Consider the following 20,598-nt stretch of genomic DNA (forward strand, 5'->3'; position numbering starts at 1 on the left):
TGTATAAATTCTGTAACAAAAGAATTTCAATTGCCAGCCTGAAGATGTCCATAATAGGATGAAACCGGTAGTGGTAAAATAAAAAAGTGGAAATAAGTTAAAAAATGTTTTATTTTCTATTTTAATTTAGAAACTACTAACCTAGGTACTTTTTTAGGACATTATTTTTTATTTTGTTTATTTTTTATTATTTCAAGGTTGGCTCATACAGGCACTTTTCGGAAAAAAAGAGGATGCTAGAAAAATTCGGGGAAGCCCAAGGAAGACTTAACGCATTATCTCTGACGGAAATAATGTACGCGGTTGAATTAAAGACGGTATATTTTTAACAGTAGATGACAATATGGTGTACAGAAATGAAAGGTAGAAAATAATCGGGTACGCCCGAGGAAGTCATGGCACGATCAAGTGAAACAAATACTTTACAATTCTTATCAACTATATTACGTATTTCCACCTTAACTAACCATCCATAACCCTGAGCAACTCATATATCCCTGTATCATATATCCCTTCGGCTCCGGTGCACGTGACAAACACGTTCCCAACATTTATACTTGGCCGACATTATTTATATCATGAGAACGGGTCGTTTCTACGACTCGTTCAAGAGTTCGGCTGTGGAAAGATTTTCGTGTTCCTCCCTCCTACAATATGGGTCTCTTCAAGACACATTTGCACAACCTCATCTTCTCAAAAAGACCTACCGCACTGCATCCCCAAAGATTACATGTGGAGTTGATGTTGAATTAAAGAAGAAGGTGAGAAAGTACCTGGTCACCAAATACAACTAAAGCCATTTCAAGCAATGCTTCGATTCCGAATGGTGGTCTTTCACGACTTTCACCAAGGTGATGCTGAGAGTATCTACCACCTTTTTGTATAAATACAATTATCCTCAACACTTAGTCCTCAACACTCTATCCACAACCTGTCATACATACCCTTGTCATGATAGTTTGCTAAATGAGACTTTCAATTAGAAAATTTGAATGTCTTCAAAGGCAATATGTACAAGACTCTAGTAAATAACCTCGATTCTTCAGCATCAATGCATAAGTAACACTACAAATATTCGTAGGATTTTCCCCTTTTATTGCGAACACTATTTTGAATATAATTGGTATAATAATACCAACGCATTATAAATAAATCATTGCAAATGCATTCTGTCACTTGTATTGCAGTATATTCAAATACAAATTTAGCGCTATACAAATCATACAAATATTATTATTTTTTTTTATTATCTAAGTCACGATTTTTCTAGCCAATCTTCGTTCTACCCCCTCGATGAGCTAACCTTGTTGAATACGTTTTTTATATATATTGGATCTATAATAAAGCAGCCACTGAGATAGTGGTAGTTTTACCTTGTTTTGGTTTTAGTTTTAAATAAATCTCTATTATTGACTATTGGTGAGTAGTGTATCTATGGACTATTGGCAGCTGATGGTGTAATTTGATATAGATTACAGAATATAGATGCCACTTTTTTTTGTAATTCAATATGAAATTCGAAATGTTATTTTAGAATAAAGTACCAATGATTTTGGCATGTTATTGTCAAATAATCACCGGAAAATAAAACAATGTAAATTTTCTGATCCATAGACAATGAATGATTCCATGTATACATGGTGTTCGGAAACTAGTGGTACAAGCGACTAAAATGGTGAATCTCCATCACGAGAGTCGATTTTGTAATATATGTTTTTTTTATTTGAGCTTTCTTTTTCGAGTAAATTGAGTCTGAAGTAATTTTGGGTATTTTTTTTTTTAATTATTCACTATGAGATTAATATCAGCTGTTTATTGTCTTTTAAAATGCATCAAAGCTTAGACATGGCTCTAAATTCGGGAAAAAAGTTTTTAAAATGTTCTCTACATGATGTAGCTTCCTCAGTTTCCTGATTGTACATACCACTTGTTTCCAGACACCGTGTATTTATGTGTCTATTTTTAAAAAGCACATTAAAATTTGTATAATAGAAATTTGTTTCCAATGCCAAGAAGAATTAAGACTGAGGAAAACAACTAAACATGGCTCTTGGCCAATTAAATAAAGTTGATTTCACAATACAAAATTCAAAGATACATAGCATATTAAAGTTAGTAACTGTGTCCTAAAATCTAAATATTATAAAAGATTACATTGTTACCTGTTTGTTTCGGAATCGTTAGAAATCTGTTAATGTATAGTTCAAAATGCCTACCTTTGTTATAACTATTTTAAAATGTCATCATGTGGAAATCAAAAGAATTATTTTTTCTTTTCTTACTTGCAAGTGTCATGCTCCAGAGTGGTAAATACTTTCAGTATTGCCATGGTGAAAGACCACCCGAAACGTAGCTTGAAATGGAATTATTGCGTTTAGTGACCAGATCTGAATAGACAGGTAACCTTCCTGCTCCCATTCCCGTTTCCACCCTCTCCCCACAACTTCACAACATAGATTGACTGGCTTCGGACAGTTGGAAATCTTGATCGGTATTCACATTTTAAAAAAGGAAAAGAAGAGAAGCTGTATTTTTATTTCTCACTCTAATAGATAGAGCAAATAATTAGTAAGCCGTATACATACAATATTTACATATCCACATAGTGAACACCTACTTCATTAGTGTTGCCCTAATCATTCATGTGAAGCTTGTAACAGTGTTGCCATCAAAGCGGAATAATGAATCACTGACCTGTTTGATGGAGTCATCCCCGGCGAACAGGTAGGCTGCGAGGGACACCCCCGCCGCCGCCCCCGCCCCCTTCACCGCCAGCCGCCGCCACCGTGCTGACATACTCTTTCTCCCCTATCTGCAAAACCACACAAAGACAACGTGTTTTATTAAATTGCTTAGTAGGCACCAGAAGAAAAGGAACGTAAAACATTGTCCACCAGAATAGAATGTAGGTGGCGAGCAGATACAAAATAAATAGTAGCGTTGTCTTTGGAACAAACTCAAATATTCCCAGTCGAAATGCAAAGCACTGTTCATTGCAAGTCGGTATGTAGATTCTCCGTCGCATGCGAGCGTTGTCAAAGCAATCACTCTTCGATGCACATACCAGAAATGCAACCAACCGGAGATGCAAGATGCAATGATCCAGAAAATGTATCTATTGTTTATTTGTGAAAAACAGTGATTCCAATAACATTTCACAACATTTACAATGAATAATATACCAACGAGTACATTTATTTATTTTTTATTATTAATAAAAAAGATACACGAATTACGTTACACAATATAATACGGTTATTAATTACATAATATAATATAAGTATTTAATGTACCCCCATAAATAAGCAGGGCTTGTGTGTATGGGGGTGTTGTTATATTGGTTTAAATTTGATATGATTCAGTTCAAGTGTTCGGAATACTTTTTAAGGTGGCCTTTGAATTCTTTTATATTTGCATTCATGTTTCTAATTTTTTCTGGTAATGAGTTCAAAAATTTAACTCCGAGATATTCATTGTTGAACTTTACTGTCCTATTGTTTTTTTTACATTTAGGAGTAGAAAGTATTGACGTGTGTCTTAGATTTCTGTTATTTTAAAAAGGGTGCAACTTTATTTTGAATATTGTTTTTATAAATTTGGAATGTTGCATGGTAGAAGCATAATGCACTTAATTTTCTGACCTTAAATTGTTTGAATAAAAGTTCGGACGAATATGAATAGGGTTTTTTTAATATAGTTTTTATTATTAGTTTTTGTGATATGTAAATCGTTTGTGTTTGATTTTTATATGTACCGCCCCAGCCTATAATGCCGTATTGTATAATTGATTGACAGAAAGCGAAGTATGTGGTTCTAAGTAATTTTTCGTTTAAAATATCTCTTAAACATCTAAATATATATGTTAGTTTCCTTATTCTGTCCTTCAGAATATTTATATGTGGAGACTATTTTAAACGCTGGTCTATTGTTATGCCTAGGTACTTGGTAATATCGGTCTTGTTTTCTATATTTGTACATAATATATTGCATTTGTGGTTTTCTGTATTTTTCAATTATATAAGTTGCGATGAGAATCGTGTTTAAAAAAACTTATTCTAACCTTGAATTCATTGAGGTTTAACTGAAACATGTCTATATCTGAATGAAGTTGGTTTAAAGGCATAGTGACGAAGTAAAATCAAAAACATATCATTCAAATATTTAATAGGTAATTAATATTATTATTGGATTCGTTGTTTTTTATCAGCATTTTGAAAACAGAAGTAACTAACTCAATTTGAAGTAGGCTAGAATTCGAAATAGTGAAGACAGCTTAAATTTATTCGACCGGATAGTTGATTGGATTCCTGTAGAAATGTTGACACACAAATATTAATGTGCTGAAACCATAGACTTAATAAGCCCTGGACGGAACTATTCGAGAACATTTTGAAGCCGCGGGGTTAGTGGGAAGATGTATGAAAAGTGCCAAAACTACTTTAATTTTTTAATGACATATCCCATTCCCTGTCTTATCAAATACCCAAAAAAATTATAAGCCGTTACAATTGCATTAACAGTACAAAAATAAAATGAAAATACTCCATTATATTCCACTTTGCTTACAACTCATTTCAAAAGTTGGTCAAACAAGATGGCTTCCAGTCATTTTCCCCTCACCCAGTGGCGGATTAACCCTAAGGCAAAGTAGGCACGTGCCTAGGGGCGCCAGTTACAAAGGGGCGCCGGCGGGCGCCCCTAGAATTAAAAAAAATATATATATAAACTTAATTTTGTAAGTAAGTATGCACCTGCTTACACAATATAAAAGATTATTTACTTCTGTAGAGATGCAGAGCTTCCAAAGCATACTCGCCTTCTTGATTATTCCTCCATGCCTCCATCGCATGATTTTTTAATAGAAGACCGCTCGCTCGTGGATTCGTTCGCGGGCGTTGCTAGATTGCAGGGCAAAGGGCGCAGCGGGGGCAGGGGCTAAGCGGCCGGCACCGGACTTCCGAACGGATGACGGGGTGACAGTCACACTCATCACTTTCAGCTTGGATGTCGCCGGTTACACGCGCTTCTATTGATTACGTACTCGCAGCGGTATTTGTGTGAATTAATTAGTACATTGCGTTTTAGTTCATTACCCAAATAATGAGTGAATTGAAGAAGAAACCTAGTGGTGCAGCTTATAAAAGGAAGGCTAAGGAAAAAGAAGAAAAAAATCAAACTATTATAAAGCATACGAAACATATTGAGACATTTTTTTCTAAATTAAAAAGTGATGATTCGGAATTTTCTAACGCAATTCACAGTGCGTCTTCTACCGAGTCTATTCAATGTGAAATTCATACTAGTTCTAAACAACACGATTTGTCCATGCTGCCTACTCCGTCAGCCGCGACTGGTCGGGCTACTTCAGAGTCAAGTTAAAAACATAATTTTCACGTAAAAACATCAATTTTAAACAATTCTCTAGCCACCACCCCCCCCCCCCCATGAATTTTTTTTTCGGGACAAATTTATTTTCTTGAAATTCTCTAGCCACCCCCCCCCCCCCACGAAATTTTTATTTTCACGTAAAACCCACCTAACTACAAATTCGGCTACTTTAGGTACTTGTTAAAATTTATAATATGTGGTCGCTAGAGGGGCGCCGATGAGGTGCTTGCCTAGGGCGCTCTCAACAGTTAATCCGCCTCTGCCCTCACCCTAGATTTGGCTTTAATGCCGCTCATATAAAATCACACTAATGCTAAATGCCTTAACTTTGGAGTACATTTTTGTATTTAAAGCTCTGTAGTAAGCGTTCAAAGATGGTTTGAAAGGGAGATATGTAAATACGAATGTCAGAGGGAGCGCGCTGATATTAAAAAAAAACGATAATACGCGAAAATGGTGAAAACATTCAATAAAATAAGACTCGTTTGAAGTAGAGCAAAAATCTCTCGACGAATGCTTTAGTTACATTTAAAGATACACTGTGAATTTCATGCGTATAACATATTAAATAAGAGAAAGAGCGTGTTTTTAATAATTTTCGGAGCTTACTTTGCGATTTTTTTGAATTTCATATAATTAACATTTCGGCATAACAAATGTATCGCAACATATTATGTACGTAACATTTATATTTGTTGTAACTTAAAAACTTATATTAGAGTTAATAAGAATCTTGTTATAAATCGATAGAAATTGGATATGCGGGGGCTTAACCAGTGGCGTATGTTCCCCTCGAATTGGAGTTTAAAATTTTGCTCCGTGCCGGGGGCGCCCCTCGAAACCGAATTCCAGGTAAGTACTGGTGCATTTCTTTGATTGGTCGAAAACAGGACTTTCGTTCTAAATTATGATTGGATTAGAAATATGGACAATGAAATAGAGCATCCTGAAGAATGAAGCATGAAGTTCAAATTCATGCCGAGTTTCATAAAAAATATTAATTTCAAGTGATTTATTCAAGACGTCAGTCTTTTTTACGAGTACCGCAAGTATTTGCAAGGTTTAGGGTGTAATATCTATTTGTGTTAATAAGAAAACATACTTTACTATATGTAACTGTTTTCTCGTAAAATAAACGAAGAAAAAAACAAAAAAATTTCAAACATTTATTTAACCCAATTTCTGTTAAATGTTGTCTTTTTTCGATCCTCCGTTTTCACCCATTTATCTCTATATTAACCTGTTGAATGTGGGACGAAATTTCGGAAACGGCGCGAAAATTACCTCGATGTGTTCTGCTCAAATATCTTAATGAAAACTAAGTATTTGCTTTTTTTTCGATTGTTTTCTGTTTACCAGATAATGTAGCTAATTATTCATATATAGTTCATGATTATATCGTAAGACGTTTTCCCAGAATAGCTAACTTTATCTGAAAAATTAATAAAAAATTCCCCCGTTCGGGAAACAATTGTCAAAAAAATTATGTATATGAATATAAACGGATTTTATTATTTCTACACAAACCTGAATAAATAGCCTATATGAAAAAAAAACAAACCAAAAGTGTTTTCAAAGAAATAATGGCATTTACGTTGTTTTGAAAATGTAAAATATTTTAGGCTTTTCAAAAAAAAATGTCAAGCCAAGCGTGCACTTTAGAATTTTTTTGTGTCGTATTGTATAAAGTTATGAAAGCAATTCTTTCAGTTTTTGGTAGTTCATACTATTGTTGTTACTAATAATATTTTTTTATACTAGAAACCTGTAAATAAATAATGCTAAAAATATATTTATGCACTATGATGTAAATTTTCGCTGTCACTTTAATAACCTGGTTTTTGACACAATTATATTGCGAAATATTATAAAAATTACATCAAAATAAACTAGATAGAATTACCTTTCTAATGGAACCTCACACCTATTATTTCGATAATGAATTTATATCCAAAACAATGCTAATATATACAATATTTACCTCAGACAGTTGACCAACTTCAATACATCGATATCCAAAATGGCCGCCATTTTTGTATACAGATATTTATCGAAATACAGAGTGGTGCAAAGAATCATGATTCAATGAGAATAAAAATAAATTTTAGTGATATTTTTTTTCACAATATTTATTTCAATTTTATATAACATAAAATGCATTTTTTCAATTTCAAGTAACTGGGTGGTTCAATAAAAATAAAAGTCGGAGATTTATGTTTCATCATATTTATTTCAATTTTATATTACATGAAATACATTTTTTTATTCAAGTGCTGTGGGGTTCAATAAAAAAATGTTTAGTAAAAAAAGTTTTTTTTCATCGTATTTATTTCAGTTCCTCTTATGTTATGTTCTCTTATGTTCCTCTTATGTGGCCGATTTGAAACCTGAAACAGTAAACATTTATTGTTACACTAATGTCTTTCAATTCTGGAAAAGATGAAGCGTACAATCAACCTAATATAACTACTACTAATACAAAACATACCGTCATGGCGATCGATGCGGTGTCTTTGGTGGTTCTGCCCCCTGCATCATGTTGTATTGTGGTCTCCATTCTGCAAAGCGATAGAAGCAATCAGACATATACTTGTATTTATATAATTTTAAAAAAGATATTTATAATTGCACACTGTTTTTTTTTATCATATATAAAAAAAAATCTTATAATTTTTTTTAGCACATCCTGTACACCTGATCTAATTTTGTGATATTTATTACGATTTTTCATAAAACAATAAATAACAAAAAAAATATTTCCGTAAATAAAACAATAGTTTTACATTTTCTAGTACACCCTGCTGTGGTGGATTCTTTTGTATGGAGATTGCAATATTCACATATCACTACAGGTGGCGACACTAGTCATTTTTCAAAGCTTTCGTAAAATTCCGTAAACACATACATTCAAACAAATTGGAAATCTTGATTGTATTGGTGTCAATTGCTGAGATGCAAAACTTATTTTTTTATAATATTTTAACTAAATATTGACTAAACAATGATTTTGAAACACAATGCCAATAGTTTTCCCTACATAATGACATATGAATCTCTACAAATAATATAATATTACGATGTCAATAATGATAAACAAAAACGAACTTTTTATAAGCAAGTTTTTTTTGACATTTTCGGCCAGTAATTCATTTTTCATAAAATAAACACTAAATATTGACAAAACAAAAGCTTTTATATATTCTCTCAAATGGTTTTTCTACACAATAACATGTAAATCATTCCAAATAATGTAATATATGACATAAATAACTTGATTCAAACACAATAAATTTTCAGAGCGAAAACACTTCCAGTTTTTGACAGGAATTTTACGTATTTGTCTTTTGCAAAAATGAATTATATTTATGAAAAACACATGACTTGTTCAATGAACTATGCATAAAATCATGTTTACTTACGTTTCTTTGGGAAAATCGTCGTATAATACAGTATTTACTGTAGCAGTCCGTCCACCAGCGAACGTTGAAAAAGATGCACAAAAAAGATGACAACGGCTTTTCATAGAGAAGTCAATTTGAAAGCTACCAAAGAGGCTACACTAATAAAATAAAAGGTATCTTCTAGACTGATATTAGCGCAAGCGATTTTGACCTTGTTCTTCATACAGTTTCTTTATAGATAAGGGTTAAAATAGCACTTAAAAAAAAAAAAACAAGCAAAAATATTTCTCGGATGCCGGCGTCCGACTCACAGTCGTTAAATTGAGTGGTTTAATACATATAAGTTCCTCAGTCATTAAACTTCAATATTTGGCTATACATATCCATCCTAATTTTATATACGTTTGGTGTAAAAATAATGATAAATCCTAATTTTATCCAGAAGATAAGGCTAGCGTCAGGAACTGCGATTAGCCAAAACATCCTAGATCACGGTTTTGGATTAGCTCGAACACTCAACGGGTATTTTCTAGACGTACATTATAATCCAAGCATTCATAGATTGTAAATTTAATTGTTTTATGAAAATACACTTTTTACATGTTATGTTTTAAAATATTTAGACGAATTATTTGTTTGCGCGTGTACATACGTAATATGCGTATGAATAAATAGTTTTCTCCGTATAAACACTAAATTCTTTCAAGAAAGTCATACAAATACTACAATTGATACAATATTGTACTTGTGTGCCTTTTTGAAATAATTGAATTTTTATACGAACAAAAATATTTGATCATATTCAAATTGCGTTTGTACGGACGCAAACAAATAATTTGTCTTAATATTTTAAATCATAACTTGTGAAAAGAGTATTTTCATAAAATAATTAAATTTACGCCATGTTCTTCTTCTTTCGTATGGTGGGGGGTCAAAGGGGAACATCTAATCTAGGTCAGTGAGAAGGTCTAGGACATCGGGCGTCGCCCTGTGGATCTCATCAATCCCGCCGGGGAGTGAATGCAGCGGGCATTCGTTGATTACATGTTTGGTGGTCTGTACTGCACCGCATTCACACATCGCCGACTCTTTAAGGCCCCACCTGTACATCATGTGGGCACAGCGGCATTGGGAGGATCTTATCATCCATTCTTACCATCTATGAGCGCGTAGATTGTAACATACGTTACGGGGATCTTTTTTTAACAGTTCAACAGTTTAAAAGTTATTTTTTAGGAACTATTAAGTCGGAATGCCCATTTTTTTACAATTAAATTAATATTTCAAAGTTTTTTTCTCATGATGGAAATAAACTGAAAATAAGTTCCACGTGTGATTTGTGATAAGTTGTGATAATTTAAAATATTCTGCCATGCTACTTCGTCAGTGTTACGCAGATTGCCTATAAAAAGGCGCACTTCATTATTGATGCAGTCCAACAGATTTTTTTCATACTTCTGAACTTGGATGCGAATGGAAATACTATTAAATTAGGTTCAGACCATAGACATATGAATATTAGTAGACCTGCCATAAGTGATTAAAAGCGTATTATCCCCACTCCCCATACCGGTTCCATTGGAGCCGGCTGTGCTCGCGTATGGCCTCAAGTGAAATTTGAAAACGTGACGTCATCATTCTTGTGCGAACTATGGTCGAGGCATCATCGGTTCATTTTACGAAATAACACGGCAAAATGTTGACTTGTACTATGAAAACTTGTAAAAATAGATATGAAAAAGAGAATAAACCCAATTGTCGTATTACATTCCATATATAAGCATTATTTTACTTTATTTTAAGCATATTCACATCGTATAATATGAATCAGTTGTTACTATCACATCGAGAAACGTCTGGACGCGAAACACAAAGCTGGTTGATTGCTGGGAAGTAAATTATGAACATTTATAAAAGTGTCTTAACTAAATACTTAAACGAAATATTCGACTCTGAAAATAGAACCGAATTTTTTTGCCGAATTTGGACTTCGCAAATTTGTTCATAACGTGGCGAGTAATTTGCGCTCCCATGTAAAAATGTCTATTCATTCAAAAGCAGATTTTACTTTTAAGAAGTAAATGGTGATATTATAATGCGAGATGCCTATATACTGTCAGATTGATTTATTGACGAATCACAGTCAGCTTCACTCCCTTCGTTCTTCAACAGTTGATTTTACCCCTCGCCATTATCTTCTCGTCTATTAATTCCTATGTCTGTGGTTCAGACGTTTCGATTTTAGTTGATCAACTCGACACTCAAAAGCATAATGATAAGTTGATCAAGTGTTGTTATATTAGGTTAGTTAGGTAAGTTTTTCGTTAGAAATCTTGACGTTCAATAAAGGTTGATCAACTAAAATTGAAATGTCTGAACCGGTGAGACATTTCATCAATTTGGGTATTCACCAGGTAATAATAATTATTAGTTTATCAATAAAGAAGTACGAACACGTAATGCGTTAAAACAGATGATGATTTTTTTAATACAAGTAAACCACAGACACATGAATATACATATGTCTATGAAGTAAACCAATGTCTAGCTGTCTAGTAAACGAAGTATGGGTAGAAATCCACATTTTTTTATATAATTTTCCCAGCAGGTTGAGTTATTTTGGTATGACATGGACATTTACGACTTTTATAGCTGATAATTAATATTACGTAATTTTCAAAAATATTTTTTTTTTATTCTGTAGAATTGTAAGAAAATTTACGACGCACCACTGGTATATGGCATTGGTGAAACCATACTGGCAATCGCAATCATGTTATGAATATGCATAACATATATTGAAAAAAATTATAAATGAGATTCTGATACCAAGGAAAAGTAATAAATAGGTTTACAAATCTTACCTTTATCTTGTATTATCATAATAGTAGGTACTGTTGTGTAAATTTCCTTTTAACCAAAACTACCTCAATTCAAGATGGTTGTTTAACACGGCCATAAAGATAAACCTCAAAGCAAGTAAAATGTAAGCATATTGCACATAGGTACATCACACTAACTTCCATAATCTAATATTCGCTAAGGTGGTGTTTCTGAACCTTATTTGCGCTATGCCCCACTTCAACACTTAAAAAATCTTTATGTTCCTGTACAAGGAGATTTGCTTGCAACCCATTGCTAGTTTAAGTCCAGTCTCATCCAATCCATTATTCTATGATTCCAGTAGTATATTCATTTTTTTTTCAAACAGCAGTTACCTAATGCTGTTGTCCGTCTCCTATCAGCTGATTGAACCCGAAACGTTTAGTGTACACTAGCATACTGTGCCAATAACGGCGGCGGAACAGCCGGGAGCAGGAATAGAATTGGCAGGACTTGCACAGTAAAGCACAGAGATGCAGTTCTAGAGCATTGTCATTGCGACGTGGCAGTATCATGCACATAACACATTAGCCCATTAGATCCGTCCACCTTGTTTGGTTGTATCACAATACTCACACAAATGCATAATATTTACATGCAGTGTGTTTCGTTTTGTACTTTTATTAAAAAAATCAATTATAGATAATTTCACAATTTAGAGTTCAAGTTCCAGTTGGTTAAATAAAATGCTTGTTTGTTTTACTTCAATATCTCTAATCTGTAAATAGCATAAAACAGAATTGCTATAAACCACGTAACGGATTTTGACAGGGTGTTCACTATAATTTAGAGAATTTCTTCCGGAAGGTATATATACACGGTGTCCGGAAACTCATAGTACAAGCGGGAAACTGGAGAATCTACACCACATGGGGAACCCAAATAAACATAAAGTTTTTTGATTTAAGCATTTTCACAAAAAAAAAAAAAACAAAAAAAAAATATTTTTCGGCTATTTTAGGGTTAAAGTTTTTTTTGGTGTTTAGGGTTGAACAACAGATGTTTTAACCCTGCAAAGCAGAAATATTTTATGATTACACCGGATTAAATGGAGGGTGATTTCAAAATAATGCTTCAAATCCGAGTTTCTTCATTTGTTTTACTTTCAAATAGTTTTTTAGTTGGGTACTTTGATCTTCAGTAATAATTTATAAGAATTTGATTAAAAATTTTAATAAAAAAAAAAAATCAACTTCTAACTCGATTTACTCGATAACGAAAGCTCAAATCAAAAAAAAATACTACAAAATCGACTCCAAATTTGATGTAGATTCACCAGTTTCCCGCTTGTACTACGAGTTTCCGGACACCCTGTATACATAATTCATGCATATTACATTTATAGAAAGTAGAGAAAAGTCGAGCAATGCCAGGTACTACCAATGTCAACTTAGTAAAATACTGATGGTTTTCAAAATACGCTATATTTACTTTACTAGATCTTCAGGACCTAATTTTTTTTTTTACATTATTTTATTTTTTATTTTTTTTTGTTGTAACTATGGAAAAATCGAATTTATATTTTAATTTTTATTGTTTCTCTGTGTAACTAACTCCACTGTATTGTTTTAGTATTATATAACTTTACAATTGAAAAAGTCCTCCACAACACAGGTGAACTCCTAGCGTGGAGGACAATATACTATACCTTTGTAATACAAATATATTTAAGAATAAATAAAAAAAATAAAAATTCAAATGGATATTAATAAATAATGATTATAAATATATACATGCATTTAAGATAGGCCTCCAAGAGTAGTAGTCCAATGCAATTATTTAATGACTAATATGGTAAATAAAATAATAATAGATTACTGACCCAAAAGTAAAAAATATGAACTATTAACACATACTATAACACATAAGTATTTACACTATGCATAAAATAATTAAACACACGGAATGAAATTTCACGACTTTGTTCATTTAATGTTTTGCCATGTCCCGTTTTGTTACAGGACGCCCGCCATGATGTAGTTATAAATATGGTTCCATGCTAACTCAACATAGTGACTATTCAACACACCTTTAAAAATTGATATAAAGTCATTAAAAACGATGAAAAAAATTTTTTTTTAACCTAACCTACTTAACCCAGTTAATAAAGTTTTTGTTTCATCACTTTCCATGACTTTATATAACTTTTTAAAGATGTGATGAATAAGGAAGTTGAGTGAAAAATATTTTGACTTATAAAAAATATGTTCATGTAGATCAAAAAATATCGATTCTAAATATATAAATATATTTCTATATTATTATTCTTACAATTAGTTAAACGTTCTTGAAAAAGCATTCAATAGCAATATACTGTATACGCTCCACGATTGGTCGAAAGAATTCTGTCGTCACATGTGTCGTGACTTGTACGTACAACGGAACACCTATGGTGCATCTCTTTCTATTACATGAGAGATGGTCGATTTAGATGAGAGAGGTGTATAGGCCAAAGGTTTATTTGGGTTTGTCAAATATATGTACGTATTTGTTATTATTATTATATGAAATGGATTTCTAAAGATACATATTCGTATAGTGCTTTATAATAATATGTTGTTTATTGCATAACTTAGATGTTTTTATTATTATACATGTCACAAAGCATGTGATACACTTCAGGCCGCCGGCCGCTCAGAAAAGTCTCACAGTGAACTGGGCTGTAAACCGTTATTTTACTTTTGGTCTTTACTTTTCTGCGCGGTGGTCCTGAATTCGCGCGGGGAACGTCAACAAGTAGCGACGGCGATACCGTACAAGTACCGTATCGGGCGTGAAAAGCAAATATTCTAACTTAAAATATTAATTTAACTATGAAATCTTAATCAATTTTCTTTTTTTTTTAATAACATCAATTATAATAGACGGTTAACATTGGTAAAAAAATTACTGGAATTCCTTGTTGAAGAATTAATTTTTTTTCCATACATAATGCTTAAGCGACGTGGTTTTCACAGTTCTAATGACGTCACACTACACCCCGCCTGTTACCGCTCGGATTCCGCTCGTTTTGGCGGGCTTAATAAAATTTAAACTTTGAGAATTAATTTAACTATGAAAACAAACTTTAAAAAAAAAAAAAAAAAATACCAGTATTTAAGTTTGAATGCGAACATTGATAAAAAAAAATAAAAAAAATGGACTCAACTTCCTTATTACCATTTTGATGATTTATCCAGTCACCATAAATATTTACACTAAAACAACACTGTGAATTGAAAATAACGAAAACTGGAACTATTTCACTTACGATAGGTACATGTATGTATACGTATACTCACACAACCCTTACGAACCAAATGATAAGCTGTAGGTACATATATTATATTTGGAGATCATAGAAACTTGCTGTCCCTTTTTCGCTAGTCATAATAATTGGGAGTAATCGAGTTATGGGGCCGTTTCCCACAGAGACACATCGCTGGAAAAGTATACCGATGCATTTATACTGGAAAGGCGAGGGTTCGAGTCCTAGATGCGACCGTATCTTTTTCTGATTTTTCAGTTTTAAATTTTCATTTAAGAATCGCTAATATTGTATTCAATAATTCAACAAATGCTAATTGTTGAATTATTGAATACGGTCCTAGATGTGACCGTATCCTTTTCTGATTTTTCTGTTTCAGATTTTCGTTTAGAAATCACTAATATTGTCTTCAATAATTAAATATTACAATTTGAGGTTTTACTCAATAAAGTTATTCCGAAAAATAATGATTTAATAATTGCAACCCCATTGTTTGGAGCCAAGTTGTGCTGTAGTAAGAAACTATGAAAAGCAAGGAAATTGAAAAATGTCAATAACCATAAAAAATATTAATATAAATATTAGGCCTATATTTTTCGGTAATCTCATATGAATGTTGGTGAATCTTGTACGTACAATCTAACATATTTATTGTAATTTTTCATAATATGATTAAAACTGGCACCTAGGCACTTCACAAACCTTATCTTCGATCTAATGTATGAGTTTTGTGGTTTAGAATTAATGCAAGGTCGGTTAAATGATTGAACCGATTAACATTTGTTAATATTTTTAATAAAACTAACAATAGTGACTACATTTTATACGGAGGTAGAAGTAGGAAGAAGGCCATAGCTACGGTAGCCATGCGTTCAGTTTTGAAGAACTCTCACTCTATTTAATCTCTTTGTGTATTAATAAATATATATATTTGGGTGTTTGCAATTTTAATAAATTTCTGTATACTCACCTTCCATAGTTCGCAAATCATTAACATAACCATAATATCCTAAGAGTAGACAAAACGATGCCCACTGCAATATTTTTACAGGACTTTTGATATGATCAAATCAGCTATTTTTGTAATTTGTATCGTCCGAGTATAACACAGTAAATACGAAGGTAATTTTACTTGCCGCGATATTTGGTAGAAGATGTAACCACGCAATTCATGTGGCAGCGTGCAATTTATGTGTCAGTATAATTATTACACTGCCGTGTGGAGCTCGATCAATTTATCTCGCAGATTATACTTCTACCTAACTCTTACCATATAATAATAATAGTAAATCGATCAAGTAAATGACGTCATTTATGTGAAAAACCACCTTCAAGGGCGCCTCACTATTATTATCGCCTTCCAGAGGTAAATAGTGCATAGCAAACAGAATGAATAAATACCTGGTAAACGTTACTTTATCAAACGATAACTAAGAAATTTAATTCTTATTGCCTTTGCGTCAGCTTAGTAGAAATGAATGAGCTACCACTACGCTACGCATGCGGAAAACACGACCCGAAGTAATGTCACCAAGTCATTGAAGAATGGTTAAGATTAGAGCCTGGCAATATCACGTTGAAGAAAACACGCGAGCGAAAGGAAAATGCCTCGCATATTAATCATCTACAGATCGAATTAGAAGATCTATAAAGATAAACACAGATTGGTTATAAAAGAACAATCATCAATTTTACAGGTGTGCAGATGCTGCAGACTAGATTAAAATTAAGCCATGGCATGCGACGCACATTTCACGGATAAGCTATTGAAATCATGGACTTTCTTAGAATAATAAGTTGAAAGTTGAGAGTCATTGCAATTACTGCATTGATTTTAAAATTCTAATATTTACAAATTCAGATTTTTACCTCTGATTTAATCAATCTATTTTAGGTCAACGATCTCGAAAATATTGAAATGTTTTATATTAGACTATCTGAAGTCCCCTAAGGGCTTTAGACAGAATTTTTAGAAATCAGATGTAGACAGTTATTTTCCTCTTATTTTGAACGTCAGGTATGCAAAAGGTGTCCATAAAAAATCTGCTTTAAGGGGGTGGGAAAGGGGGATGTGGAGTAGTTTTTCGAAATCCCATATAGACAGTGACCTTCTCCTTGTTTTGAAGGTCAAGTGTGCAAATTTTCATTTGATTTGTATAAAAATCAAATCCATTATTTGGAGTAAGAAATGTAATTGATCTTCCACATGTCGTCACTGAAAAATTGTGACCACTCAGCCTAGTAACCGACCAACCCCTCACCCCGTCCACCCTGTCCGATACCTACGGATTTCATGTTGTTGAAAAAGAGATTGTTGGAAAGGAAGTTCTGGGAAGGAAACGTGTATGAGGGTAGATAGGAATCTGGCGGTCAGTGTGTCCAAGAGTGCAGGGCTGGTCCCATGCGGGCGCAATTGGATCAGTCCGCTCCGGATGCCGAATAGCCACGGTGTCAATGCACTTATAATACCCAACACCTAACACATCGCCATTAATTGACATCACAATCAATTTTCAATTTGGGAGGCGTGTATGGGTACTGCCGCCCCAGGAACTACTTATTGGATAACCAACACCCTGCCATAGGTCACCACAAGTGGTTCTTGGGGTGAGGTTTGTCTAGGTTTTGGCAGCGGATGCGTTTGTCCACCTTCTGCGTGGCGCACAGTGGGCTGAAAATCGCCTTTCATAGACATAGAGACTTGAATTTTCAAGGGTATTTTTTTTTGGCTAGAAATGGATTTTTGGAATGGAGGGATAGATTCATACTTTCGTCACTCTGCCTTTTTTATTCCCAGAACTTCCTCTCCATCCTTTCCATAAAAAGATTCTCCACACAGCATCACCAAAAATGACACAGGCCCTGAGGGAATTTTCTCCTGTGTAGAGGTAATGCAAAAAAAATTAACATTATTTTTCATAAAAACGGCGCTACATAAAAATACTAATCATCCGTATATCATTGATGACAGTGCTCACCTACTTAGGTGTCTACTGGCTTTGAAAATGGGCGTTAAAATTTTACTCATTCCGTTTGGCTCAGGGCCGGCCTTGCCAGAGTGACGGATGTATTGATCCATTCCTCCAACTGCGGTACAAGGCAGTGGCTCGAGAGAGTCCGGCAGGAGAGGTCAACCAGTGTCTCTCTCCGGGACAAACCTCACCCCATGTACCCGGGCACTCCTGGTGATTCATCAAACGTAGCGAACCACTTGGGGTGACCTATGGCAGAGGTATTGGTTATCCAATAAATGTTTCCAAAGGTGGTTGTCAGTGGTACCCTAACCCGCCTCCCAAATTGAAGTAGTATTAATTACCCGATGAGTATTAGAATCATTTTTGCTTTTTGGTTCTCTTTGAATTGTCAACTCATTAATAGATTATCCTGATTTGTAACCGAATTCAGAGTGGAAGGTACTCTCAGTATCGCCCTGGTGTAAGACATCAGAATTGAAACGTTGCTTGAAATGGCTTTGGCTGTGTTTTCTGACCAGATCTGAATAGCAATACTTCCCCACCTTCCATTCCCCTTCTCCTTCCCCTCCCCGCTGCCTTCGGCCTCACAACATACCCCGATTGTGCGTTGGGACTCTTGTGCGGTTTATCTTTATATTTTTTTCTTTCCGGAATATTTCAGGAATATAATAATATTAAACTCATTCAGTTTAAAAAAACCTTCAGATCAGTAATTATTATTGTTACCCATTTATAAACGGCACCTACATGACGGTGACCGGATAAATCATCACAATGATAATTCATCACATCTTTAAAATGTTATATAAAGTCATGGAAAGTGATGAAACAAAAACTTTATTAACTGGGAGATTAGGTTAGGTTAGGTTAAAAAAAAAATTCAACGTTTCTAATGACTTTATATCACTTTGTAAAAGTGTGTTGAATTGTCACTGTTTTGAGTTATCATGGAACCCTACATGACATAAATAGAAACTGTTTGTGGCCTCCGATAAGGTACTCTCTTGCAAAATCATGAAAGGGAAAGAGGTAGAAGAAGTACCTGCCGGTTGAACCTATCTAGGTCATGATCATGAAGCAGAACTCAGCGGCTGTTTAGTTTAAAGAATTCTATAAACAATATTATAGGTATAAATACTTGTCGTAGACAGATTATGAGCTCAACTCTTCACTTGGTTATCAACTCCTCGTTTTGGAATTTCGAAGCTAGGTCGTATTTAGAATTTGCAGACCCCGGCTGAACCAGGGTCAAGTAAGGTAAGAGTCTGAGGTATAACCCTCAGTAAGCAAGTAACATCGCATTTCAGAGCACTTTTCGAACTAAAAACTTAAAACGAACGATCATTTAAAGTTAATAAGGAAACTGTAGAAAATTTTACTATACAGGGTGTATCGGCAAGTACCCGACAAACTTTAACCAGCTATTCCTCAGCACATTTGGAGTAAAAAATGTAATGGGCGCTTTGCTGTCCGGTAACATTTTTTTTCCATTAAAAACAAAAAATAAATAAAAAATCCACACTCCGTCACTGTCATTTGAATTGTTTTTCGTGTTCAAGAGCTGTTATTAGCAAGTGTGTCAAAAAGTGTCCTCGCTCTTTCGTACACACTAAATAATAATAGTTAAAAATGAGACGAATGGTGCCGTGCAATTCGTTGTGATTGTAAAAGCGCGCAAACGTAGGTACGTACGTACATTATTCAACGAAACTCGAACAAAATATTGCCAGACGGGTTTTCAAAGTTTGACAAAGGATAAAACATTGGTGACATGTGGTGAAAATATGAATAATATTTTTTTTATTAAAAAAAAATGTTACCGGACATCAAAGTGCCCATAGCATGTTTTACTCCAAATGTGCTAAAGAATAGCTGGTTAAAGTTTGTCGGGTACGTGCGGATACACCCTGTATAATCTCAGTATCGCGCCGGTTATTATTCATAATATATTACATTCATTCACGGTCTCACTGGCTCCGGACGGTTGGGAGCAGTTGGGACTCTGCATGAGGTGATGTAGTTTTAGAATATGTAGATACACACTGGATATAAAATATAAAAAATTTATAGTGAAATGAAATAAGCTTTAAAATATGTAAATTTATATATTATAATGGCAGAATTCATTGGCTAAAAAAGATACCGAAAACATTTGCACTTGCAATTTAAACACGACGTAGTTTTTAAATTATAAAGATTGTTAAGGTGAGGTAAAAGATCAAATTCTGGTTCATAATCGGTGTTTTTTAGCCAATGCAGCCTCAGCACACGAAATTGCTCGATAAATTGCTGAAAATTACAATCAAAATCAGTTTTCAAATAATTGCATCGCACTAAAATCTTAAACTATTTGCAAAATTAATCCCATTGAAAACGGAGGATAATTAGGTACCTAGTGAGGTAGCGGTTACCCTGGCAACGCGGATAAGCTAATCAAAATATGATAAAAAAACATAATGAGTTTAATGTAGATTCCATACACTCTTCTACTTTAATATTTAAACAAGTAATACTAATATAATAGTAACAAGAACAAATAATAATGTTTTATTAAATAAGACCTTCACCACTTTGAACTTCACCACCAGGCAAAGTGAATGCCTAATAAATTAAATCCATGATTTGGTCTTCATAACATGTTTTATAGGTAACACAGAATATAGGCTCTGCCACACGTACACTTCTGTCGCGCAGAAAAGTCTCA

General features: G+C 33.8%; 1 protein-coding gene across 1 annotated transcript in view; it reads right to left on the bottom strand.

Moving 5' to 3' along the window:
• Gpo1 (glycerophosphate oxidase 1) overlaps nucleotides 1-20,598 on the bottom strand; it is a 50,461-nt gene that overhangs the window by 15,970 nt on the left and 13,893 nt on the right. Inside the window, exon 2 of the mRNA XM_089651509.1 lies at nucleotides 2,695-2,812. Within this exon, the coding sequence (XP_089507635.1) occupies nucleotides 2,695-2,796 (102 nt within the window). The 5' untranslated portion in view covers nucleotides 2,797-2,812. The remainder of the gene's footprint in view (nucleotides 1-2,694; nucleotides 2,813-20,598) is intronic.

The sequence above is a fragment of the Hesperophylax consimilis genome, chromosome 4 (genome assembly GCF_061612785.1).
Source record: "Hesperophylax consimilis isolate HC1 chromosome 4, BYU_Hcon_1.0, whole genome shotgun sequence".
Taxonomy (NCBI): Eukaryota; Metazoa; Arthropoda; class Insecta; order Trichoptera; family Limnephilidae; genus Hesperophylax; species Hesperophylax consimilis.